The sequence below is a fragment of the Microcaecilia unicolor genome, chromosome 3, assembly GCF_901765095.1.
Source record: "Microcaecilia unicolor chromosome 3, aMicUni1.1, whole genome shotgun sequence".
NCBI lineage: Eukaryota > Metazoa > Chordata > Amphibia > Gymnophiona > Siphonopidae > Microcaecilia > Microcaecilia unicolor.
This window is the reverse complement of record NC_044033.1, coordinates 531,067,974-531,094,196: the sequence shown is the minus strand read 5'-3', so window position 1 is coordinate 531,094,196 and position 26,223 is coordinate 531,067,974. Positions and strand designations below refer to the sequence as shown.

General features: G+C 46.8%; 1 protein-coding gene across 2 annotated transcripts in view; it reads left to right on the top strand.

The window, feature by feature from the left end:
- REV3L (REV3 like, DNA directed polymerase zeta catalytic subunit) overlaps positions 1-26,223 on the top strand; it is a 567,479-nt gene that overhangs the window by 441,279 nt on the left and 99,977 nt on the right. Inside the window, exons 25-26 of one of the 2 annotated variants that reach the window (XM_030199216.1) lie at positions 14,391-14,597; positions 20,205-20,314. In XM_030199216.1, the coding sequence (XP_030055076.1) occupies positions 14,391-14,597; positions 20,205-20,314 (317 nt within the window). Of the gene's footprint in view, positions 1-10,444; positions 10,524-14,390; positions 14,598-20,204; positions 20,315-26,223 lie in introns of those variants that run through there. The other variant, XM_030199218.1, reaches the window with a different exon arrangement.

Here is a 26,223-nt window from a genome sequence, read left to right as displayed (position 1 = left end):
CCGTTTTTCCTTCCGTGTCATCGAAGACACCCAGCAGCTTCAAACATTGTACTCTGTGCAACCGGACCATCTCAGGTAACAGTACCCATGCCTGGTGTATCCAGTGCCTTGGGTCCGACCATAGCCCAGCGGCTTGTAGTCTGTTTCTTCGTATGAAGAAACGGGCCCAAGCAACTCGAGAAGCCCAACGAGAAAAGCTTTTGGGGCTCGGTCCTGTCCTTCGACATCGGTACCGAGGTCGGCGGCATCGACGTCGGGAGTGGAGGTAATGGCTGCTGAAAGACCAACTCACGCTGGGAGCAGTGAGGCATCGAGGGGTCTCCACCTCCTGTTATGCAGGCCCCCCCGGGAACCACCTTTGTCGGACCCGGCCCTGAGGAGACGTGAGGATTCCACGTCCTCATCAGTACCGAAGAGTCTCGATGACGGGCGTCGAGCGAAGGAGAAGAAGCACTGTCATCGTTCTTCTTCAACACACGGTGCTGATAGCTCCGGGGCATCGAAGAAATCGGCACCCGAGAGGATCGCTCCCCCTCTATACAGGAGGTGCCGATGCGTTGGTCTTCTGACCTGCTCCCGAGCCTCAACAGATTCTGCCACCGGCTCTTTTACTGAACCCGCAGCCTTGTCCGACGGTAGCTCTCGATGAGCGCATCAGGGCCCTGATTCCAGAGCTTCTGGAAGGATTGCTGCACCAGTCTGCTTCGGTGTCGAGGGTGCTTGCGCCTTCCGTACCGTCTGCTGCAGCGGCATCTGGTCCTAGCCTGTGGTGAGGTCCCCGACCTCGGTGCCGCCTGCGGCATCAACGTTAGCTGCCACCCAAGTCGGCTCCCCTTCGACGTCAGTGGAGGAAGTTTCACTGCAATCTAGGCAGGCGTCAACTTCTCGGCACCGTCATCGATGACGTCATTCCTCTGCGTCGAGGCAGTCTCAGTTTTGGACTGCTCTGAGGGAAGTCTTGTCCGATACTGAAGATGAGCGTTCGTGGGAGGAAGAGGAAGATCCCAGGTACTTTTCTTCTGACGAGTCCTATGGGATTCCCTCTGAACCTTCCCCTCCACCAGAAAGGAGACTTTCTCCACCGGAGAGTCTATCCTTTACCTCCTTTGTCAGGGAAATGGCTGTGGCTATTCCCTTCCCTATGGAGGTTGAGCCCAGAGCTGAGATGCTTGAGGTCCTGAATTATCCTTCTCCACCTAGAGAGGCTGCAACAGCTCCTTTCATGACATACTCAAGGAAGTCTTTATGCGAAACTGGTTGTTACCTCTGTCTAATCCCATGATCCCGAAAAAAAGCTGAATCCCAATATCAGATCCACGGTGAACCTGGATTGATGAAGTCTCAGCTACCTCACAGTTCCATGGTGGTGGACTCCGCCCTCAAAAGAGCCAAGAGCACTAGGGACTATGCCTCGGCGCCCCCAGGCAGAGAATCTAGAACCTTGAACTCTTTTGGGAGGAAGACGTATCAGGCCGCTATGCTCGCCGCCAAGATCCAGACTTACCAGCTCTTCACGAGCGTCCACTTGCAGAACTCGGTGAGGCAACAGTCCAGCTTGGTTGATGTACTCCCTCCGGAGCAGGCCGAGCCTTTTCGCCAGGTTGTCAGGCAGCAGACGGCGTGTCAAAAATTCCTGGCCAGGGGTACATACGACACTTTTGATGTAGCATCCATTATCGCTGCTCAAGGTATAGTGATGCACAGACTTTCATGGCTGCATGTCTCTGGCCTGGATCATTCGGTCGAGCAGCAGATGGCGGATGTTGCTTGCCGGGGGGGATAACCTTTTTGGTACATAAGTACATAAGTAGTGCCATACTGGGAAAGACCAAAGGTCCATCTAGCCCAGCATCCTGTCACCGACAGTGGCCAATCCAGGTCAAGGGCACCTGGCACGCTCCCCAAACGTAAAAACATTCCAGACAAGTTATACCTAAAAATGCGGAATTTTTCCAAGTCCATTTAATAGCGGTCTATGGACTTGTCCTTTAGGAATCTATCTAACCCCTTTTTAAACTCCGTCAAGCTAACCGCCCGTACCACGTTCTCCGGCAACGAATTCCAGAGTCTAATTACACGTTGGGTGAAGAAAAATTTTCTCCGATTCGTTTTAAATTTACCACACTGTAGCTTCAACTCATGCCCTCTAGTCCTAGTATTTTGGATAGCGTGAACAGTCGCTTCACATCCACCCGATCCATTCCACTCATTATTTTATACACTTCTATCATATCTCCCCTCAGCCGTCTCTTCTCCAAGCTAAAAGCCCTAGCCTTCTCAGCCTCTCTTCATAGGAAAGTCGTCCCATCCCCACTATCATTTTCGTCGCCCTTCGCTGTACCTTTTCCAATTCTACTATATCTTTTTTGAGATACGGAGACCAGTACTGAACACAATACTCCAGGTGCGGTCGCACCATGGAGCGATACAACGGCATTATAACATCCGCACACCTGGACTCCATACCCTTCCTAATAACACCCAACATTCTATTCGCTTTCCTAACCGCAGCAGCACACTGAGCAGAAGGTTTCAGCGTATCATCGACGACGACACCCAGATCCCTTTCTTGATCCGTAACTCCTAACGCGGAACCTTGCAAGACGTAGCTATAATTCGGGTTCCTCTTACCCACATGCATCACTTTGCACTTGTCAACATTGAACTTCATCTGCCACTTGCACGCCCATTCTCCCAGTCTCGCAAGGTCCTCCTGTAATCGTTCACATTCCTCCTGCGACTTGACGACCCTGAATAATTTTGTGTCATCGGCGAATTTAATTACCTCACTAGTTATTCCCATCTCTAGGTCATTTATAAATACATTAAAAAGCAACGGACCCAGCACAGACCCCTGCGGGACCCCACTAACTACCCTCCTCCACTGAGAATACTGTCCACGCAATCCTACTCTCTGCTTCCTATCTTTCAACCAGTTCTTAATCCATAATAATACCCTACCTCCGATTCCATGACTCTGCAATTTCTTCAGGAGTCTTTCGTGCGGCACTTTGTCAAACGCCTTCTGAAAATCCAGATATACAATATCAACCGGCTCCCCATTGTCCACATGTTTGCTTACCCCCTCAAAAAAAAAATGCATTAGATTGGTGAGGCAAGACTTCCCTTCACTAAATCCGTGCTGACTTTGTCTCATCAGTCCATGTTTTTGTATATGCTCTGCAATTTTATTCTTAATAATAGCCTCCACCATCTTGCCCGGCACCGACGTCAGACTCACCGGTCTATAATTTCCCGGATCTCCTCTGGAACCCTTCTTAAAAATCGGAGTAACATTGGCTACCCTCCAGTCTTCCGGTACTACACTCGATTTTAGGGACAGATTGCATATTTCTAACAGTAGCTCCGCAAGTTCATTTTTTAGTTCTATTAATACTCTGGGATGAATACCATCAGGTCCCGGTGATTTACTACTCTTCAGCTTGCTGAACTGGTGAGAAAGTAGAGGATGTAATTGACCAGATCAAGAAGCACAATGATGCTATGGATTCTCTCTCCCGCCGGGTGTCTTCTGCTACTACCTCCTTATCTAGGAGGTTTTTTGGGGGGAAGAGGAGTGCTTCCTATTACTATCCTAGGCCTAGGAACACTCCTGCTTCTCGGCAGCCTGTCCAGGCTCAGCCCCAGCGCACTCGTTCTCGTCAACAGCATGCGCCTAAGGTCCCTGGTGCTCCCCAGCAAAAGTAAGGGACGAGCTTTTGACTGGCTCCAGTTCAGCATATCCTCAGTAAAAGTGTCCGTACCGGACGACTTGCCAGTAGGGGGGAGACTGATGTTTTTTCACCAAAGGTGGCCTCATAACCTCTGACTGGTGGGTTCTTCAAATAGTCCGGTTAGGATACACCCTCAAGCTGGAATCCAAACCTCCAAATTGCCCACTAGGAGCTCATTCTTACAGCTCCCAGTACAAGCAGGTACTTCCAGAGGAACTTTCCGCCCTTCTAAAGGCCAGTGCGGTCGAACTCGTTCCACCAGGGGAAGAATGGCTGGGATTCTATTCCAGGTGCTTCCTTGTGCAAAAGAAAACAGGGGGGATGCGACCCATCCTAGATCTAAGGGCCCTGAACAAATTTCTAGTCCGAGAAAAGTTCAGGATGGTTTTCTTAGGCACCCTTCTTCTCATGATTCAAGAGAACGATTGGCTATGCTCTCTGGACTTACAGGATACTTACACACACATCTCAATACTTCCAACTCACAGGAGGTATCTTTGATTTCGGCTAGGGACACAGCACTTTCAGTACCGTGTACTGCCCTTTAGTCTCCCGTCTGCGCCCAGTGTGTTCACAAAGTGCCTGGCGGTAGGCGCAGCATCGCTACGCAGACTGGGAGTGCATGTCTTCCCTTATCTCGACGATTGGCTGGTGAAGAGCACCTCGGAGGCAGGTGCTCTACAGTCCATGCGAATGACTATTCAGGTGCTAGAGCTACTGGGGTTTGTGATAAATTATTCCAAGTCCCATCTCACCCCAGTTCAAAAATTGGAATTAATTGGAGCTCTGTTGAACAGAAAGACAGCTTGTGCTTATCTTCCCGAGGCAAGGGCAGACAACCTCCTGTCCCTAGTGTCCATAGTGCGAGTGTCTCAACAGATCACAGCTCGGCAGATGTTGAAACTCCTAGAACACATGGCCTCCACAGTTCATGTAACTCCCATTGCACATCTACACTTGAGACCAGCTCAGTGGACCCTAGCTTCACAGTGGTTTCAAGCTGCGGGGGATCTAGAGGATGTGATCCAACTGTCCACTGACTTTCGGAATTCTCTTCAGTGGTGGACGATTCGATCCAATTTGACTTTGGGACGCCCATTCTAAATTCCTCAGCCACAAAATGTGCTGATGACAGATGCATCCCTCCTGGGGTTGGGGGCTCATGTAGATGGGCTTCACACTCAAGGAGCTTGGTCCTTTCAGGAAAATGGTCTTCAGATCAACCTCCTGGAATTGCGAGCGATCTGGAACTCTCTAAAGGCTTTCAGAGATCGGCTGTCCATCCAAATCATTTTGATTCAGACAGACAATCAGGTTGCCATGTATTATTTATTTATTTATTTGTAGCATTTGTATACCACATTTTCCCACCTATTTGCAGGCTCAATGTGGCTTACATAGTGCAGTAGTGGCAGTCGCCAATACCAGCATGAACAAATACAAAGTGAGGTTATGACAGACTAATGATCAGAATTGATAGACATATTGGGGGTCTGGGGGTCAAGGGGAAGAGTAGATTGTGTTCAATATGAACATTTATATTGTTGTGTTGCGGGGTTAGGCATTTAGGTTGAGTCGTTTGAGTGTGCCTTTTTGAACAGGTAAGTCTTTAGGAGTTTCCAGAAGATTAGGTGATCTTATGTTGTTTTCACATCGGTCGGTAGCGCGTTCCATAGTTGTGTGCTTATATAGGAGAAGCTGGATGTATAGGTTGATTTGTATTTAAGTCATTTGCAGCTTGGATAATGGAGATTTAGGTATGTTCGTGTTGAGTTTGTTGTGTTTCTGGTTGGTAGGTCAGTGAGGTCTGTCATGTATCCCAGGGCATTGCCGTAGACGATCTTGTGAACCAGGGTGCAGATTTTGAACGCAATACATTCTTTGATTGGGAGCCAGTGTAGTTTTTCTCGTAAAGGTTTGGTGCTTTTGAATCTTGTTTTTCTGAATATAAGCCTGGCTGCTGCGTTTTGAGCAGTTTGGAGTTTCTTTATGATTTGTTCTTTACATCCCGTATAGATTCCATTGCAGTAATCTAGATGGCTTAGTACCATGGATTGTACTAAGTTGTGAAATATTTCCCTCGGGAAGAAAGGTTTCACTCGTTTGAGCTTCCACATTGAGTTAAACATTTTCTTTGTTGTGGCTTTCACTTGGCTCTCCAGTGTGAGATTTCGGTCGATTGTAACTCCAAGAATTTTCAGACTGTCTGAGATAGGGAGGGTGTGATCTGGTGTGGGTAAGGTGGTGGGTTTGGTTGTGTTATATTGGGATGTGAGACAGTGCGTTTTTTCTGTGTTGAGTTTTAGTTGATATGTATTCGCCCAACAGTTCATGATGTTCAAGCTGAGTTTGATTTCTTTGGTGATTTCCGTTAGATTATTTTTGTAAGGGATGTACAATGTGACGTCATCCGCGTATATGAAAGGGTTAAGGCCTTGATTGGATAGGGACTTGGCTAGTGGGGTCATCATTAGGTTGAAAAGGAGCGGTGATAGTGGCGATCCTTGAGGTACCCCGCAGTCTGCTTTCCATGGTGATGACATGGTCGATTTCGATTTCACTTGATAACTTCTGGTTGTTAGGAAGCCCTTGATCCAGTTAAGTACACTTCCACCGATACCGAAGTATTCTAGTATGTTTAGTAGTATGTTATGGTTCACCATGTCAAACGCGCTAAACATGTCAAATTGTAAAAGTATGCTTTTGCCTGTTGCAGTTTCTTGTTTGAATTTGGCTAGGAGGGTAATTAGTACTGTTTCGGTGCTGTGGTTGGAGCAGAATCCTGATTGTGAGTCGTGTAGTATTGTGAAGTTGTTTGTGTAGTCAGTGAGTTGTTTGGTTACCACGCTTTCCATCAGTTTGACTACCAGTGGGATTGAAGCTACTGGGCGGTAGTTGATGATATCGTCTGTTTTTTTCTTGGTAACTTTCGGTAATGGGGTGAGTAGGATGTTGCCTTTTTCCTTGGGGAAAAGCCTATATTGACGCATGTAGTTTAAGTGGGATGTGAGGTCTGCTATGAAGCGGTGGGGAGCGTATTTTAATAGGTAACTGGGGAAAGTATCCAATTTACAGTGAGTCTTAAGAGAACCTATTGAGCGCTTGATTGACTGTTTTGACAGTGAGGGGGGCAAAGCTTGTCCAAACTCTGTCTGCTGGGTATTACACCAACAAGCAGGGGGGCACCGGATCTTGCCCTCTGTGTCAGGAAGCCGTCTAGATGTGGCTTTTGGCACGCTGTCACAGCATGTTTCTCCAAGCCACTTATCTGGCAGGCGTAAACAACAGTCTGGCAGACAGGTTGAGCAGCATAATGCAAACTCACGAGTGGTCACTGAACATGGGCGTAGTCCGCAAGATCTTCCGAGCGTGGGGCACCCCCCCCCCCCCCCCCCCCCCCGGTGGATCTTTTTGCCACTCAGATCAATCACAGGGTCCCTCAGTTCTGTTCCAGGCTTCAGGCCCACAACAGACTAGCGTCAAATACCTTTCTCCTGCATTGGGGACCGGCCTTTTTTATGCGTTTCCTTACGTACCTCTAGTAGGGAAGACTTTGCTGAAACTCAAGCAAGACTGTGGAACCATGATCCTGATTGTACCCTTCTGGCCGCGTCAGATTTGGTTCCCTCTTCTTCTGGAGTTGTCCTCTGAGGAACCGTGGAGATTGGAATGTTTTCCAACCCTCATCACCCAGAACGAGGGGTCTCTTCTACATCCCAACCTCCAGTCTCTGGCTCTCACGGCCTGGATGTTGAGAGCTTAGAATTCACCTCCTTGGGTCTTTCAGAGGGTATCTCCCGAGTCTTGCTTGCTTCCAGAAAAGATTCCACGAAGAGGTGTTACTCTTTCAAATGGAGGAGGTTTGCCGTCTGGTGTGACATCAAGGCCCTAGATCCTCTTTCTTGTCCTACACAGTCCCTGCTTGAATACCTTCTACATTTATCAGAGTCTGGCCTCAAAACCAACTCAGTAAGGGTTCATCTTAGTGCGATTAGTGCCTATCATCGCCGTGTACAGGGTAAGCCTATCTCTGGACAGCCTTTAGTTGTTCGCTTCATGAGAGGTTTGCTTTTGTCAGAGCCCCCTTTCAAACCTCCACCAGTGTCATGGGATCTCAACATCGTTTTCACCCAGCTGATGAAAGCTCCCTTTGAGCCAGTGAATTCCTGCCATCTGAAGTACTTGACCTGAAAGGTCACTTTCTTGGTGGCTGTTGTTTCATCTCGTAGGGTCAGTGAGCTTCAGGCCCTGGTAGTGCATGCACCTTATATCAAATTTCATCACAACAGAGTAGTCCGCACGCCCCCTAAGTTTCTGTCAAAGGTGGTGTCGGAGGTCCGCCTGAACCAGTCTATTGTCTTGCCAACATTCTTTCCCCATCCTCATACCCACCCTACAGTGTGCATACCTTGGACTGCAAGAGAGCATTGGCCTTTTACGTGGAGCGGATGAAGCCCTTCAGACAGTCCGCCCAGTTGTTTGTCTCTTTCGATCCCAACAGGAGAGGAGTCGCTGTCTGAAAACGCACAATCTTCAATTGGCTAGCAGATTGCATTTCCTTTACTTATGCCCAAGCTGGGCTGACTCTTGAGGGCTATGTCACCTCATAATTTTAGAGCCATGGCTGCGTCAGTGGCTCATTTGAAGTCAGCTTCCATTGAAGAGATTTGCAAGGTTGCAACGTGGTCATCAGTCACACATTCACATCTCACTTCTGCCTTCAGCAGGATACCCGACGTGACAGTCGGTTTGAGCAGTCAGTGCTGCAGAATCTGTTTGGGGTTTAGAATCCAACTCCTCCCTCCTAGACCAATTTTTGTTCTGTTCCAGGCTGCACTTTGTTAGTTGTTTATGGTTTCAGGTCAATCTATGTTACGTCCTCGCCGTTGCGAGGCCAAATTGACCAATGTGCATTGTTTTGAGTGAGCCTGGTTGCTAGGGAAACCCCACATGTAAGAACAAGCAGCCTGCTTGTCCTCTGCGAAGGCGAAGATACATACCTGTAGCAGGTATTCTCCGAGGACAGCAGGCTGATTGTTCTCACAAACCCACCCACCTCCCCTTTGGAGTTGTTGTTTATTTCTTTATATGCTTTTTGATTTAACTGACGAGACATGCTCACGCAACAGGCTGGAAATCAGTCCGCGCATGTGTGGTGCGTGCTGCACGCGCGCCAGAAAACTCTGGCAAAACTTTGTTTATATTTTGCTTGCAAAATGCCGATTTCTGGTCCGACGCGGATGTCTACCCACATGTGAGAACAATCAGCCTGCTATCCTCTGAGAATACCTGTTACAGGTAAGTGTTTTCGCTATATATATATCTATCTGGAAAAAAGGAGAGCCCCCTAAACATTTTGCAAGAACTGTAAACCTGCACAATTAAGTAATTAAGATTTTACATGCACAAAGTGACATCTATTTCAAACAATGTTTTTAATTATTCATATTTGTATCCCACAATTATCCAAAATTCAGTTCAATCTGACTTCCATTTAACAGTTGTTAGAGATTACATTGATTCAATTACATTTACAAGGTTGTATGATGCTGTGTTTTACAGTGGGTGGCAAGATACCTATTAGTGCATATGGAATAGTCATTAGATTTCTTGAGAAGATATGTCTTAGTTAATTTCTTAAATGAAAAGATGGCAAGGACAAATCAAACTCAGGTATAAAGTATCACATACCATGTAAAATGAGTTTATCTTGTTGAGCAGACTGGATGGACCGTACAGGTCTTTATCTGCCATCATTTACTATGTTACTATGCGTTACAGTTAGAGGTTGTGTATTATTGTTCCAGAATGATTAGTGTATATTTTACTCATAGAATTTCCTGAAGAGGTTGGTGTTTAGGTCTTTTCAGAACTGTATGTAGTTCGTGATGCTTCTTATGACTATGGGAATTGTGTTCCACCATTTTGAGCCCAGGAAGCTAAATCCTGCCATGTAGGTGGATTTGTATAGTATGTGTTTGCAGTTAGGCAGGTGAAGTAGTAGGTAACCTCTGGTTCCTGGGTTTGTATTTCTTGGTGATAGTTTGATCATGTCTAGCATGTAATCCAGTGACATGCCAAACAGTATTTTGAAGATGATTGTGCTAGTTTTGAAAAATTGTCTGGCCTTGATCGGGAGCCAGTATAGCATTATGAGTAGTGGAGTTGCTCTATCATATTTCAACTTTTTAAATATCAATCTTGCTGCTGTGTTTTGGAGAGTCTACAATGATCGTAGTAGGTTTTCTTTGCAGCCGACATATGATGCATTACAGTAGTCTAATTGGGACAATATCAGCATCTGTACTATAAGATGGAATGACTATCTAGGGAAATAGTCTCTGATTCTTCTCAGTTTCCATAGTACTTTGAATATTTTTGAAGTGATTGCAGCAACTTGGTCTTCAAAGGTCAGATGTTTGTTGAGAATGATTTCTACTATTTTTATTTGTGTTTCAATAAGATTATTGATCTATTATGAGGTTTTGGAAAGTGGTGGGATTGTGTTGGCTGGATAGAACCAGGAGTTTGGGCCACAACTGTCAAACTTAAACTGAAACGAGACAAACCCAGTTTTCCATAAGGTTGAGTCCTTTTTTGGCCTTATCGAGTATCTCTATGGTGCTGTTGTTGAAAGGTATGTAGATGGTGACTTCATCTGCGTATATGAATGGGTTTAAGCCCATTTTTTCCAATTTCTTGCCAAGCAGAGCCATCATGACACTGAATAGTATTGGCGAACCCTGAGGGACCTCGCATTCAGGGATCCAGGAGGATGAAAATTCATTGGACATCTTGACAAGGTAGGATCTAGTTCTTAGAAACCGTTGAACCAGTCTGCTACTGCTCCAGTTATTCCTATGTTGTCGAGCAGGGTCATTAGTATTTGTGATCTACTAAGTCGAAGGCGCTTGACATATTGAATTGTAGTATTGACTGGCCTTGGCTTATTCTGAATTTTATGATCAGGGTGGTTGTGTGGTTTCTTAGAAATCCACCGTAAATTTACTGAGATGTCAATTTTTAAATAATACTACCCAAAAGTTAGAGTTTCTAATACAGTTAATGTCACCCCGAACAGCCCAATTATTTAAATCTGATGTTCAAAGTGTCCCCCTTTCACACGAATATCATTTATGCAGTCGATCCTGCCACTGGTTCACTGCCCTGTCAATGATACTGTGATCAAAGCAGCACCACTCTTCAATCAGTCATTCTTTCAGATGGTCGACATCACGAATCTGGTAGTCCATTGGATTGCTATCTGGACTGTTCGGTGGCCACTGCAGTGGACTGATGAAGTCAGGTGTCTCTGATGACAGCAGTGCAGTCTCGCAGACATGGTGGGCTGGGGCTCTGTCGTGCTGGTACTTGAAGAAGTCGCTGGACAGAGAACAAATGGCTGGAAGGAGGTGTTGTCTGAACAGCATATGTTGGTAATACGAACCTTTTATCTTTTTGCTTGGATTAATGAAAATCAAGTTGCTTCACCCAAGTGATGACACACCAACAGATATTACTTCTACAATTTGATATGTCAAGCGCTTTTGACATGGTAGACCACGGAATTTTATTGCACATCCTTGAATACTTCGGAATTGGAGGCAACGTCCTCAATTGGTTCAAGGGATTTTTAACCACAAGATCATACCAAGTAACATCTAATTCGACTATTTCAGCCGCATGGGTACCTGAATGTGGAGTACCACAAGGATCCCCCCTCTCGCCGACTCTATTCAACTTAATGATGACACCACTGGCCAAATTACTATCAAATCAAAACCTTAATCCATACATTTACGCAGACGACGTAACGATCTACATCCCATTCAAAAAAGATCTAAAAGAAATTTCCAATGACATCAACCAAAGTCTCAAAATCATGCATTCTTGGGCAGACGCATTTCGGCTAAAACTCAATGCAGATAAAACCCAGTGCTTAATACTCACCTCACAACATAACAAGAAAGAATTCACCGCCATTAACACACCAACTCTAAACCTTCCTATTTCAGAAACCCTAAAAATACTTGGAGTCACTATTGATCGACACCTAACACTAGAGAACCACGCAAAAAACATAACCAAGAAGATGTTCCACTCTATGTGGAAATTAAAAAGAATAAGACCTTCCTTCCCAAGGAGTGTTTTCCGCAACCTGGTACAATCAATGGTGCTCAGTCATCTAGACTATTGCAACGCACTATATGCCGGCTGTAAAGAACAAATAATCAAGAAACTGCAGCCAGACTCATATTTGGCAAACCAGAATTTGAAAGCGCCAAGCCCCTACGAGAAAAACTACACTGGCTCCCACTCAAGGAACGCATCACGTTTAAAATATGCTCACTAGGTCATAAAATTATCCATGGAGATGCACCAGCTTACATGTCAGACCTGATAGACCTACCACCTAGGAATGCCAAAAGATCATCCCGCACATTCCTTGATCTGCACTTCCCTAGCTGCAAAGGAATGAAATACAAAATAATGCATGCGTCAGACTTCACCTACCTGAGCACACAGTTATGGAACGCACTACCACGCAGTTTGAAATTGACATACGAAAGAACGAACTTCCGCATACTATTGAAGACACATCTCTTTAATAAAGCGTACCACAAAGATCAACAACTGTGAATACGCTCAACTCGCATATCTATATTCAGAACTTGTTTCATAATATCTGCTGTACACTATGATTTCGTTATTATGTTTGTTTTACTATCATCATGCTGACCATGATCCTGCAATACCAAATGTTTATCTATTAACATTCCTTCACTACTCATGATGTATGTAAGCCACTTTGAGCCTGCAAAGAGGCGGGATAAGGTGGAATACAAATGCAATAAATAAATTAAATAAATAAATAAATATCATTACTGACTTGGAAAACGAATGTTTATGCAGAAGTTGGTCGGCTGGGAGTTCTTTTTTTCGAGTTACAGCCCTGGCATACATGCGATAATTCTGAAGATTAGCAAGTGGAGCAACAGTGAAGTTTTCGTTGGTAAAGCATATGAATGAAACAGAGTGTTCAGGGTACCTTATGAGCAACTACTTTGCAAAGAGAAGACATTTTTTTGGTGGCCTTGGTTAGATCCTGAGCTAGGTGTTCTTTTTTGTTTGTTTGTTTGTTTGTTTGTTTGTTTGTTTGTTTGTTTTTTAGGGGGGGGAAGCATTTGAGCTTCGTCACCACGAATGATGTCATGAACAGATGACTTTGCAATGCCGGTTTCTCTGCGATCTGGTGCACAGTTCTGAGTGTTCCTTGACGTAAGCTCTTCGACAAGTTGAACATTCTCATTGGTGTACATACTGCGACGTCAACCACTGCTGGGTTTGCGGTCTGCAGACCCAGTTGTATCAATCTGGTGTAGCAGGTGTTCATCAAAGCAAGAGACCGTTGTTTTCTTGGAAATTCAGCCATTAATCTTTTAACACCGCATCCTTTTTCAACTCTTGAGTATTTTAATTCAAATGCTATCTTCTTTTGACAACTTTTTGTTTGTATATCAACACAATGACATCACGAATGACGTCAGTGAGTAAGTAAATAATTAATTAAATCATGTTGGAAAATGAAATTTGTGACGGCAGTTTGTAAAAATTAAAATCTCTTAAACAGGATGAGGGATTCCTATGTAATTTGCCACCGGTGATGCAAATAGATGTAACTTTGCACACTTAACATTTTAATTTGGTGCAGGTTCAAGGAGGCTATTGCAAAATGTTTAGGGGTTCACTTTTTTCCTGACACTGTGTATGTGTAATACTTAGATCTTTGGTGTAATCCTTATAGTATTTATTTTGCATGCTTGGTTTCCGTTTTGCTAATTATTATTATTGTTGTTATTATTCTATAATGAAGATATATATTTCCACATTGGCATATTTCTTCATTGGGTACTACCAGTGTGAAAAGAAGCCTGTTTGGTGTTTTTATAGTGCTATTCCCCAGATGCATGAGTCCAGAGGACTGCTATGCTGGGTGAATTTCTGTCTTTGGCAGAGTATTACTACGTTCTGCGATTGTCTGTTCTTTCCTAACCACTTTTCACTACAACCCATATGTGGTGATATGTGTCCTGCTGTCCTTGGAGACCATCTGCTACAGGTGAGCAACTTTGCTTTCACACTTATAAATTCAGTGTTAGTTAAACCTGAAGCAGATCTGTCTGGGTAGATGAGATTATTTGTGGCAAAACTAATGCAGAATAACATCTCTAAAATCCTAGTGTGAAAACCAGCAATAGTAAGACTGGCAAAAATGTGCATTTTCTGCCATATTGTGTGACAACTGTGTGAGTGCTGCTGTGAACACAGAGCATGAAACAGCTGTTTTTATTTGAGTAAATTAATGAGGTCAGGTTACCAAATTTTGAATCAAGTACTGTCATAACAAATGTGAGAGTGGAAAGAGTGGTATATGAGTGTGAGTGTTAGTGGAACGTCCTGCAGCATATTGAATTCTCTGGAAAGAGAGATGAGCAAAAAATAATATAGTCAGTAAGTAGAAATGTCATTAATTCCCTTTGAAGTAGATTAGCAGAAGGAGTAGGAGGTTTGGAGTAGATTAAACTTTGGTCACCTGGATCTGTAAAACAAGTATGTGAGACAATGCAGTTATTCTTAATATTTCTCCCCTTGTAGGCCTCTGTAAGAAAAGGTATACTGCCACGGATGCTGGAAGAGATCTTACAAACCAGGCTAATGGTGAAGCAATCCATGAAGGCTTACAAACATGACAAAGCTCTCACAAGGATGCTTGAGGCTCGTCAACTGGGTCTTAAATTGATAGCCAATGTTACATATGGATACACTGCTGCTAACTTCTCTGGAAGAATGCCATGCGTTGAGGTAAGGCCTGACAAGGAGTTGTGGAGGCAGCTCTGGAGAGCTATATTAACTAAACAGAGATTTCATCCAAACTGCTCCTTGATTAGTAAAATGTTCTTTGGTATATTCTATATGATAACTGCAGGCTGATGGTATTTCTGTGTAAAGCAGCAGCACCTTAGGAATCAATCCAAAAACATTTTAAGTTGTCTTTGCTCCTCCCTGGAAGGTTATCAATAGAAATCAAACAAAATAAAACATGGAAAAGAAAATAAGATGATACCTTTTTTATTGGACATAACTTAATACATTTCTTGATTAGCTTTCGAAGGTTGCCCTTCTTCGTCAGATCGGAAATAAGCAAATGTGTTAGCAGATAATATATATATACTATATACTTATATATACTATATATATATATATATATATATATATATATATATATATATATATATATATATACTATCTGCTAACACATTTGCTTATTTCCGATCTGACGAAGAAGGGCAACCTTCGAAAGCTAATCAAGAAATGTATTAAGTTATGTCCAATAAAAAAGGTATCTTATTTTCTTTTCCATGTTTTATTTTGTTTGATTTCTATTGATAACCTTTAAGAGTGGACTAACACGGCTACCACACCTCTCTCCTCCCTGGAAGAAACTTGCTATATTTCTTTCTTCCTTAGCGTCTGCAGCAGATGAATCCAGAGACATGTGGGTTGTGACCATCTACCAGCAGGTGGAGATTGAGAGAACTGAACTGAACTCTGTCTTATGGGACGGTACTGCTCCTGGTCAGTCATATCTCTATCTCCAGCAGGAATGGCAGCTGAAACAGTCAAACGCTTCTCCCGCTGTGGGAAGCGGCAAGCAGCATTGGACCATTCTTCAGGGAGGTGCTCAGAACTTGTGGTGGAGGAGGATGTGGACCACATGGTCAATGGTAGTTTTTCCTGCACGGGATGTTCGCAGGTGTGCTCACTGCAGCATGGCTCTCTCAACGGGACTACAGTGCCAGTGGCCATTTTGGATACTCTCCAGTCTGCTTCTGCAGTGGTTCCACCCCTGATGTCTCTGCTTTTGGGACGGTAGAGCATTTCTCAGGCCCCCGAGAAGCCTCAGTTAGCTTACTGCCTTAGCTTCTGCAGACTCTAGGCAGGGGAGTTTCTCACAGGACCTCAAGGAGGCTTACTTGCATATTCCTATATGGCCTCTTCATCAGCGTTTCCTGCGCTTCATGGTTTTGGGTCAGCATTTTCAGTTCTAGGCCATGCCCTTCTTTTGTCAGTGGCGCCCAGGACCTTTTCCAAGGTCATGGTGGTCGTGGCAGTGTTTCTCCGGAGGGAAGAGATACAGGTTCACCCATATCTGGACGATTGGCTTATCAGCGCGTCATCAGTGTGGGAGAGCAATGCAGCTACTGCTCGACTCATCGCTATATTGCAGTCTCTAGGCTGGGTGTTCAGTTGCTCGAGTCATCTGGTGCCTTCTCAGTCCCTTGAATATCTGGGGGTTCACTTCGATACATCTCATGGCCATGCCTTCTTGCTGGATAAGTGGATACTCGAGCTCCAGACCCAGATTCGCCTGTTTTTTGTGAGTCCTCGAGCATGGGATTATATGCAGTTGCTAGGGTCCATGGTGGCGACCCTGGAAGTGGTGCCGTGGGCCAGGGCACACAAGTCCTTCAACAGTCTCTATTGAGCTGTTGGTGGCTGGTGTCTCAGGACTACAAAGTGTACTTGCTCTGGGATCATAAGGTCTGGCGCAGTATAGCTTGGTGGCTAGCACTGAATCATCTGTCTCTCAGCATGCCCCTGGCAACTCTGATGGTGGTGGTCATGGATGCCAACCTTTACAGTTGGGGAGCTCGTTGCCTCCAGCGCAGTGCTCAGGGACAATAAAGTGTGGTGGAGGCAGTCTGAAAGATCAATCATCTGGAGTCAAGTGATCTGGCCGGTGCATTGCACGTTTCAGGATCTGCTGGAAGGAGATTTATTTCAGGTGTTCTCGGATAACACAACGGCCATGATAATTTTCCTACAATCTAATATCCAAATGAAAACAATTTCACAATGTAGGCACTGCCATAATGAATGCCTCAGCTCTTATCCTTGATTGTTGAAAGTCCCATATGGAGGGTACCATTAGTACAACTTAAGTGAAGCTCCTGACCAGGGACATACCAACAAGTCTTACTCTACAAGTACCCTGGGTCATTGCCTTGCAACATAAAATATTGATGTTGATATTTTAAAGCTTTGCCCTTAACCTTATCAGCAGCCAATAAAGAATATGTAATACTACTACTACTACTACTACTTAACATTTCTAAAGCGCTACTAGGGTTACGCAGCGCTGTACAGTTTAATAAAGAAGGGCAGTCCCTGCTGAAAAGAGCTTACAATCTAAGGACAAAATGTACAGACAATCAAATTGGGCAGTCTAGATTTCCTGAAGAGAGAGATAATGATTAGGTGCCGAAGGTGACATTGAAGAGGTGGGCTTTGAGCAGGGATTTGAAGATGGGCAGGGAGGGGGCTTGGCTTATGGGCTCGGGAAGTTTATTCCAAGCATAGGGAGAGGCGAGGCAGAAACGGCGGAGCCTGGAGTTGGCGGTGGTGGAGAAGGGTACAGAGAGGAGGGATTTGTCCTGTGAGCGGAGGTTGCGGGTAGGAGCATAAGGGGAGATAAGAGTAGAGAGGTGATGAGGTGCTGCAGATTGAGTGCATTTGTAGGTTAGTAGGAGAAGCTTGAATTGTATGCGGTACCTGATCGGAAGCCAGTGAAGTGACTTGAGGAGAGGGGAGATATGAGCATATCGGTCCAGGTGGAAGATAAGATGTGCAGCAGAGTTCTGAACGGATTGAAGGGGGGATAGATGGCTGAGTGGGAGGCCGGTGAGGAGTAGGTTGCAGTAGTCAAGGCGAGAGGTAATGAGAGAGTGGACGAGAGTTCGGGTGGTGTGCTCAGAGAGGAAAGGGTGAATTTTGCTGATGTTATAGAGAAAGAAGCGACAGGTCTTGGCTATCTGCTGGATATGCGTGGAGAAGGAGAGGGAGGAGTCAAAGATGACTCCGAGGTTGCGGGCAGATGAGTCGGGGACGATGAGGGTGCCATCTACAGAGATAGAGAGTGGAGGGAGAGGGGAAGTGGGTTTGGGTGGAAAGACAATGAGTTCAATCTTGGACATGTTCAGTTTCAGGTGGCGGTTGGACATCCAGGCAGCAGTGTCGGATAAGCAGGCTGATACTTTGGCCTGGGTTTCCGCAGTGATGGCTGGTGTGGAGAGAGAAAGCTGGGTGTTGTCAGCATAGAGATGATATTGAAAGCCATGAGATGAGATCAATGAGCCCAGGGAAGAGGTGTAAATTGAAAATAGAAGGGGTCCCAAGGACAGATTCTTGAGGAACTCCAACAGAGAGCGGGATGGGGGTGGAGGAAGATCCACGAGAATGTACTCTGAAGGTACGGTGGGAGAGATAAGAGGAGAACCAGGAGAGGACAGAGCCCTGGAACCCAAAAGAGGACAGTGTGGCGAGCAGTAAATTATGATTGACAGTGTCAAAGGCGGCGGATAGGTTGAGGAGGATGAGGATGGAGTAGTGACCTTTGGATTTGGCAAGGAACAGGTCATTACAGACTTTAGTGAGTGCCGTTTCAGTCGAGTGTAGAGGGCGAAAGCTGGATTGCAGCGGATCGAGGATGGTATGAGAGGAGAGAAAATCAAGGCAGTGGCTGTGAACTGCGTGTATCTTGGAGAGGAAGGGTAGGAGGGAGATGGGGCGGTAGTTGGAGTGACAGGTAGGGTCTAGTGATGTTTTTTTGAGGAGAGGTGTGACAACAGCATGCTTGAAGGTGTCAGGGACAGTTGCAGTGGAGAGAGAGAGGTTGAGGATATGACAGATGGAGGGGGTGACAGTAGGAGAGAAATAATCTGTTTGCCACAATGTTTTGAACTATCTAGAGTTTATGTGCAAGCTGCAAAAGGAAGCCCACACATAAGGCATTACAGTAGTCTAGCTGAGACACAAAATGTTACATGACCATTCTTCAATGCTGTATGATCTAGAAATTTCTGTAATTTCTTCAACTCTCATAACTTCAAGAATGCCCAATTGTTTCTTCATTTCCTATATCTCAACTGTGCTCTTCATCAAAGTAAGGATTACATCTTGAAAAGCAAATAGCAAACCAAGGCTCTTATGAACTTCTTATGAACATCAGTCAAACACATTTCCCTGTTGCCACAAGCTCTTCAGCAGGGGATGACAGTGATTTTTGTGGTCATGTTTTGAGAGATGATATTGTCCAGTTCCTAATCCAGTTCACCGAAGTGGTGAACTGGATTAGGAACTGGTTGACGGACAGACGACAGAGGGTGGTGGTAAATGGAGTTCGCTCAGAGGAGGGAAAGGTGAGTAGTGGAGTGCCTCAGGGATCGGTGCTGGGGCCGATTCTGTTCAATATATTTGTGAGTGACATTGCCGAAGGGTTAGAAGGTAAAGTTTGCCTATTTGCAGATGATACTAAGATTTGCAACAGAGTGGACACCCGGGAGGGAGTGGAAAGCATGAAAAGGGATCTGAGGAAGCTAGAAGAATGGTCTAAGGTTTGGCAATTAAAATTCAATGCGAAGAAATGCAAAGTGATGCATTTAGGGAGTAGAAACCCACGAGAGACTTATGTGTTAGGCGGGGAGAGTCTGAGAGGTACTGAGGGGGAGAGGGATCTTGGGGTGATAGTATCCGAGGATCTGAAGGCGACGAAACAGTGTGACAAGGCGGTGGCCGTAGCGAGAAGGTTGCTAGGCTGTATAGAGAGAGGTGTGATCAGCAGAAGAAAGGAAGTGTTGGTGCCCCTGTACAAGTCATTGGTGAGGCCCCACCTGGAGTATTGTGTTCAGTTTTGGAGGCCGTACCTTGCGAAGGATGTTAAAAAAAATGGAAGCAGTGCAAAGAAAAGCTACGAGAATGCTATGGGATTTGCGTTCCAAGACGTATGAGCAGAGACTTGCTGACCTGAACATGTATACCCTGGAGGAAAGGAGAAACGGGTGAAGACGTTCAAATACTTGAAAGGTATTAATCCGCAAAAAAATCTTTTCAGGAGATGGGAAGGCGGTAGAACGAGAGGACATGAAATGAGATTGAAGGGGGGCAGACTCAAAAAAGATGTCAGGAAGTATTTTTTCACGGAGAGGGTGGTGGATGCTTGGAATGCCCTCCCGCGGGAGGTGGTGGAGATGAAAACGGTAACGGAATTCAAACATGCGTGGGATATGCATAAAGGAATCCTGTGCAGTAGGAATGGATTCTCAGAAGCTTAGCCAAAATTGGGTGGCGGAGCAGGTGGGGGAAGAGAGGTTGGTGGTTGGGAGGCGAGGATAGTGGAAGGCAGACTTCTACGGTCCGTGCCAGAGCCGGTGATGGGAGGCAGGACTGGTGGTTGGGAGGCGGGAAATACTGCTGGGCAGACTTGTACGGTCTGTGCCCTGAAAAAGGCAGGTAAAAATCAAGGTAAGGTATACACATATGAGTTTATCTTGTTGGGCAGACTGGATGGACCATGCAGGTCTTTTTCTGCCGTCATCTACTATGTTACTATGTCTCTGTTTCTCTTTGTAGGTCGGTGACAGCATTGTTCACAAATCTCGAGAAACACTGGAGCGAGCGATAAAACTGGTGAATGACACAAAGAAATGGGGAGCTCGAGTGGTGTACGGTGATACTGACAGGTAATGGCATTATCCCTATAGGGTGACATCAAACAGCCCATACACAATAGAACTGAATAGCAAGGGAAACTATTGAATGTTGTTTCTTGTAGATTTAGCATGGTTTTACTAGCCAACACATTTTATAAATGATAGATTTGATCTAGTTCACCTTCTCTAGATATTGCCTTGCAGTTTTTGTTAGCAGGTTCTTTATCTTCTTCAAAAGGCAATGTCAGGAAATGCTTATCACCCCTGTGTTTTCCTGTATTTAAAACTACTACTACTATTTAGCATTTTTATAGCGCTACAAGGCGTGCGCAGCGCTGCACAAACATAGAAGAAAGACACCCTGCTCAAAGAGCTTACAAGACAAAAATAAAGTAATCAAATCAATTAATGTGTACAGGAAGGAGGAGAGGAGGGTAGGTGGAGGCGAGTGGTTACGAGTCAAAAGCAATGTTAAAGAGGTGGACTTTCAGTCTAGATTTAAAGGTGGCCAAGGATGGGGCAAGACATAGGGGCTCAGGAAGTTTATTCCAGGCATAGGGTGCAGCGAGACAGAAGGCGCGAAGTCTAGAGTTGGCAGTAGTGGAGAAGGGAACAGATAAGAAGGATTTATCCATGGAGCGGAGTACACGGGAAGGGGTGTAGGGAAGGACGAGTGTGGAGAGATACTGGGGAGCAGCAGAGTGAGTACATTTATAGGTTAGTAGAAGAAGTTTGAACAGGATGCGAAAACGGATAAAACCAGTTGTCTTGTGTTTCCATCAACTGGCCAGTTTCGATCCCTCTAATTTCCTGTTACGTTTATAATTACTTCCAGAGCTAACACCAAATCCCTGTTCACATATAATGCAGTTATCAGTGAAGCTGTGATAGTGTCAGTGTAGAATTTGATAGCTTCTGGCTGTTGCTTATTTTAGGATATCTTTTCAAACATGCATAGATTTTCTGTTTTCTGTTAGACACGTGTAGGGTTAGAAATTAAAAGAATTACAACCCATTTTTATTGTTGACTTGCTTCGCAAATCGATTTCTTAAGACAATTTCACTGTAGACACCTTTCTCGACGAACTGGACCCTGGATTTGATGAAGTACCAGCAGACCGATATTGGACTAATTTTATTTATTTATTGCATTTGTATCCCACATTTTCCCACCTATTTGCAGGCTCAATGTGGCTTACAATGCTCCGTTATGGCTTTCGCCATTCCAGAATTGAAGAAAACAATTGGTGTTTCATAAAGATCATGGATAGCATAATAGAATTAAGTAAACAGATATAGGAAGAAAACAGTTCAGCATTTAAGGTAAAGTGATAATGTGTTACATTTACAGTTCTTGATCGTTGTGGTATGCTTTGTTAAAGAGATAGGTCTTCAGAGATTTACGAAAGTTGATTAGTTTAAGCGGTAATACATTCCATAACTGCGTACATATGTAGGGAAAGCTGGATGCATATCTTGAACGCGATGCGTTCTTTTAATGGAAGCCAGTGTAACTTTTCTCTTAGGGGTTTTACCCTCCTTACCACTGAAGAAGTCACTAAAACCATCTCTAAACTCTCCAGGTCTTATTGCCAACTTGACCCCTGTCCCAACTATCTTCTGAGAGGCGCCCCAACATGTTTTATTTCAGACCTCACCACCCACTTAAACTTCCTACTCCAATGAGGTTCCTTCCCCACCAGACATGGAAATATATTACTAACACCTATATCAAAAAACCCAAAGAAATCTGCAAACGATATTACCAACTACCGTCCAATTGCCTCCATCCCTCTAATCACAAAACTGATGGAAAACAGAGTGACCTCGCAACTGAACGAATATATTCAGAAATTCTCCATCCTGCACGAATCGCAGTCGGGCTTCCGTTCAGCCCATAGCACTGAAACGATCCTTCTTACCTTAATATCCAAATTCAAACAAGAAATAGCAATTGGAAACCATATCCTTCTCCTTCAGTTTGACTTATCCAGCGCTTTTGACATGGTTGATCATACTATCCTAACTAAACTTCTGGACAAACTTTGGATCGGTGGCAATATCATAAACTGGATAAAAAGCTTTCTCCGAGGACAAGCAGGCTGCTTGTTCTCACTGATGGGTGACGTCCACGGCAGCCCCTCCAATCGGAAACTTCACTAGCAAAGTCCTTTGCTAGCCCTCGCGCGCCCGCGCGCACCGCGCATGCGCGGCCGTCTTCCCGCCCGAAACCGGCTCGAGCCGGCCAGTCTTCTTTTGTCCGCACTCGGTACGGTCGTGTTTTCGCCGTGTCGAGCCCCGGAAAGTCGACCTCGCGCGTCCAATTTGTTTGAACGTGTTTTTTTCCTTCGGGAAAGCTTTGTCCTAGTCGGGAAGTGCTCCGGAAACCCCCCCGCCGGGTTTCGTGTAAATCCTCCCCGTACTTCCAGCTTTTTTGCCCCGGTAAGTTTTCTTTCGTCGTCGGGGTAGGCCTTTTTTCGGCCTCGGTCGAGATTTTTTCTCCCTCTAAATTTGGTGCTTCGAATTTCGCCATTTCGGCTTTTGATTTCGCCGGCGTGATTTTTCCGCCCATGACATCGAAGCCTTCCAGCGGCTTCAAGAAGTGCACCCAGTGCGCCCGGGTTATCTCGCTCACTGATCGACACTCGTCGTGTCTTCAGTGTCTGGGGGCCGAGCACCGCCCTCAGAACTGCAGTCTGTGTTCCCTGCTTCAAAGGCGGACTCAGGTAGCGAGACTAGCCCAGTGGAACGTGTTGTTCTCGGGCTCTTCGTCGGCATCGGCACCGGGATCTTCGAGTGCATCGACGTCGTCAGCGTCCAGACCATCTTCCTCGGCCGCCCCTGCATCGAGTGCATCGAGGCATCGGGCCTCTGCATCGGCGCCGAGACATCGGATAGCTGCATCGACGTCGGTGGTACCAGGACCTCGTCTGCTGATGTCGTCGGACGGTGGTGCATCGGGTGGAGTGCAGGTGAGGGCTGTCCATTCCCCTGCTGGTGGCGGTGAGCCCTCGGGTGGGTCTCCGCCTACCCTGAGGGCTCCTGCGGTACAGCCCCCCCGAGATCGACCTTCTTCAGTCTCGGCCCCGAGGAAGCGACGGGTGGATTCGACGTCCTCCTCGTCGGTGCCGGGGAGCTCCGGTGACATGCTTCGGAAGAAATCGAAGAAGCATCGACACCGGTCTCCTCCCCGTGTCGGCACCGAGAGCTCTGGGTCGCCGAGGGATTCGGCACCCAGCAGGCATCGGCACCGAGAGGACCGCTCACCCTCTGTTCAGGAGGTGTCGATGCGCTCCGCTCTGGACAGCCCGGAACAGCCTCCACGCCCGGAACAGGTACTGACGTCGACGCCTGCATCGACCTCTCAGCCTTTCTCTGCAGCCGCTCTAAACGAGAGCCTCCGGGCCGTTCTCCCAGAGATTCTGGGAGAGCTGTTGCGCCCTACCCCTCCGGTACCGGCGGTGCTTGCGCCACCGGTACCGTCGAGCGTGGCGCCGGCTGGCCCATCGCCCAGGTTGAGGTCCCCGACGTCGGTACCGCGTGCGGTACCGACCGCGGCCACCTCCCAGGAAGGCTCCCCGACTACGTCGGCGGAGGGAGCTTCGCCGATGCGGGCGAGGGAGTCTACCTCTCGACGCCCCCATCGTGGACAGGGTTCCACGGAGTCGAGCAGGGCGAGGTTGCAGACACAGGTCCGTGAACTTGTGTCTGACACCGAGGGTGAGGCCTCGTGGGAGGAAGAGGAAGATCCCAGATATTTCTCTGACGAGGAGTCTGGGGGTCTTCCGTCTGATCCCACTCCCTCTCCTGAGAGACAGCTTTCTCCTCCCGAGAGTCTGTCTTTTGCCTCCTTTGTCCGGGAGATGTCTACGGCCATCCCCTTCCCGGTGGTTGTGGAGGACGAGCCCAGGGCTGAAATGTTTGAGCTCCTGGACTATCCTTCTCCACCTAAGGAAGCGTCCACTGTTCCCTTGCACCATGTCCTGAAGAAGACATTGCTTGCGAACTGGACCAAGCCATTAACTAATCCCCACATTCCCAAGAAGATCGAGTCCCAGTACCGGATCCATGGGGACCCAGAGCTGATGCGCACTCAGTTGCCTCATGACTCTGGAGTTGTGGATTTGGCCCTAAAGAAGGCTAAGAGTTCTAGGGAACATGCTTCGGCGCCCCCGGGCAAGGACGCTAGAACCTTAGACTCCTTTGGGAGGAAGGCCTACCATTCCTCTATGCTCGTGTCCAAGATCCAGTCTTACCAGCTCTACACGAGCATACACATGCGGAATAATGTGCGGCAGTTGGCGGGCTTGGTTGATGCTCTTCCCCCTGAGCAAGCCAAGCCTTTTCAGGAGGTGGTCAGGCAGCTGAAGGCGTGCAGAAAATTCCTGGCCAGAGGAGTTTATGACACTTTTGATGTTGCGTCCAGGGCCGCTGCTCAAGGTGTGGTGATGCGCAGGCTCTCATGGCTGCGTGCCGCCGACCTGGAGAATAGAGTCCAGCAGCGGATTACGGACTTGCCTTGCCGTGCGGATAACATTTTTGGCGAAAAAGTCGAGCAGGTGGTAGAGTCTCTCCACCAGCGGGACACCGCATTCGACAAGTTCGCCCGCCGGCAGCCTTCAGCTTCTACCTCTACAGGTAGACGATTTTTCGGGGGAAGGAAGACTGTTCCCTATACTTCTGGCAAGCGTAGGTACAATCCTCCTTCCCGACAGCCTGCGGCCCAGGCTAAGCCCCAGCGCGCTCGCTCTCGTCAGCAGCGTGCGAATCAGCAAGGCCCCGCGGCTCCCCAGCAAAAGCAAGGGGCGAGCTTTTGACTGGCTCCAGCAGAGCATAGCCGACATCCAAGTGTCAGTGCCGGGCGACCTGCCTGTCGGAGGGAGGTTGAAAGCTTTTCACCAAAGGTGGCCTCTTATAACCTCCGATCAGTGGGTTCTCCAAATAGTCCGGCAAGGATACACCCTCAATTTGGCCTCTCAACCTCCAAATTGTCCACCGGGAGCTCAGTCCTACAGCTTCCAGCACAAGCAGGTACTTGCAGAGGAACTCTCCGCCCTTCTCAGCGCCAATGCGGTCGAGCCCGTGCCATCCGGGCAAGAAGGGCTGGGGTTCTATTCCAGGTACTTCCTTGTGGAAAAGAAAACAGGGGGGATGCGTCCCATCCTAGACCTAAGGGCCCTGAACAAATATCTCGTAAAAGAAAAGTTCAGGATGCTTTCCCTGGGCACCCTTCTCCCCATGATTCAGCAAAACGATTGGCTATGCTCTCTGGACTTGAAGGATGCCTACACACACATCCCGATACTGCCAGCTCACAGACAGTATCTGCGATTTCAGCTGGGCGCACGCCACTTCCAGTACTGTGTGCTACCCTTTGGGCTCGCCTCTGCGCCCAGGGTGTTCACAAAGTGCCTAGCTGTGGTAGCAGCGGCGCTTCGCAGGCTGGGGGTGCACGTGTTCCCATATCTCGACGATTGGCTGGTGAAGAACACATCCGAGGCAGGAGCCCTGCAGTCCATGCAGATGACTATTCGCCTCCTGGAGCTACTGGGGTTTGTGATAAATTACCCAAAGTCCCATCTTCTCCCAGTGCAGAAACTCGAATTCATCGGAGCCCTGCTGGATTCTCGGACGGCTCGCGCCTATCTCCCAGAGGCGAGGGCCAACAACTTGTTGTCCCTCGTCTCGCGGGTGCGAGCGTCCCAGCAGATCACAGCTCGGCAGATGTTGAGATTGCTGGGCCACATGGCTTCCACAGTTCATGTGACTCCCATGGCCCGCCTTCACATGAGATCTGCTCAATGGACCCTAGCCTCCCAGTGGTATCAGGCCGCCGGGGGTCTAGAGGACGTGATCCACCTGTCCACGAGTTTTCTCGAATCCCTGTATTGGTGGACGATTTGCTCCAATTTGACTCTGGGACGTCCCTTCCAAATTCC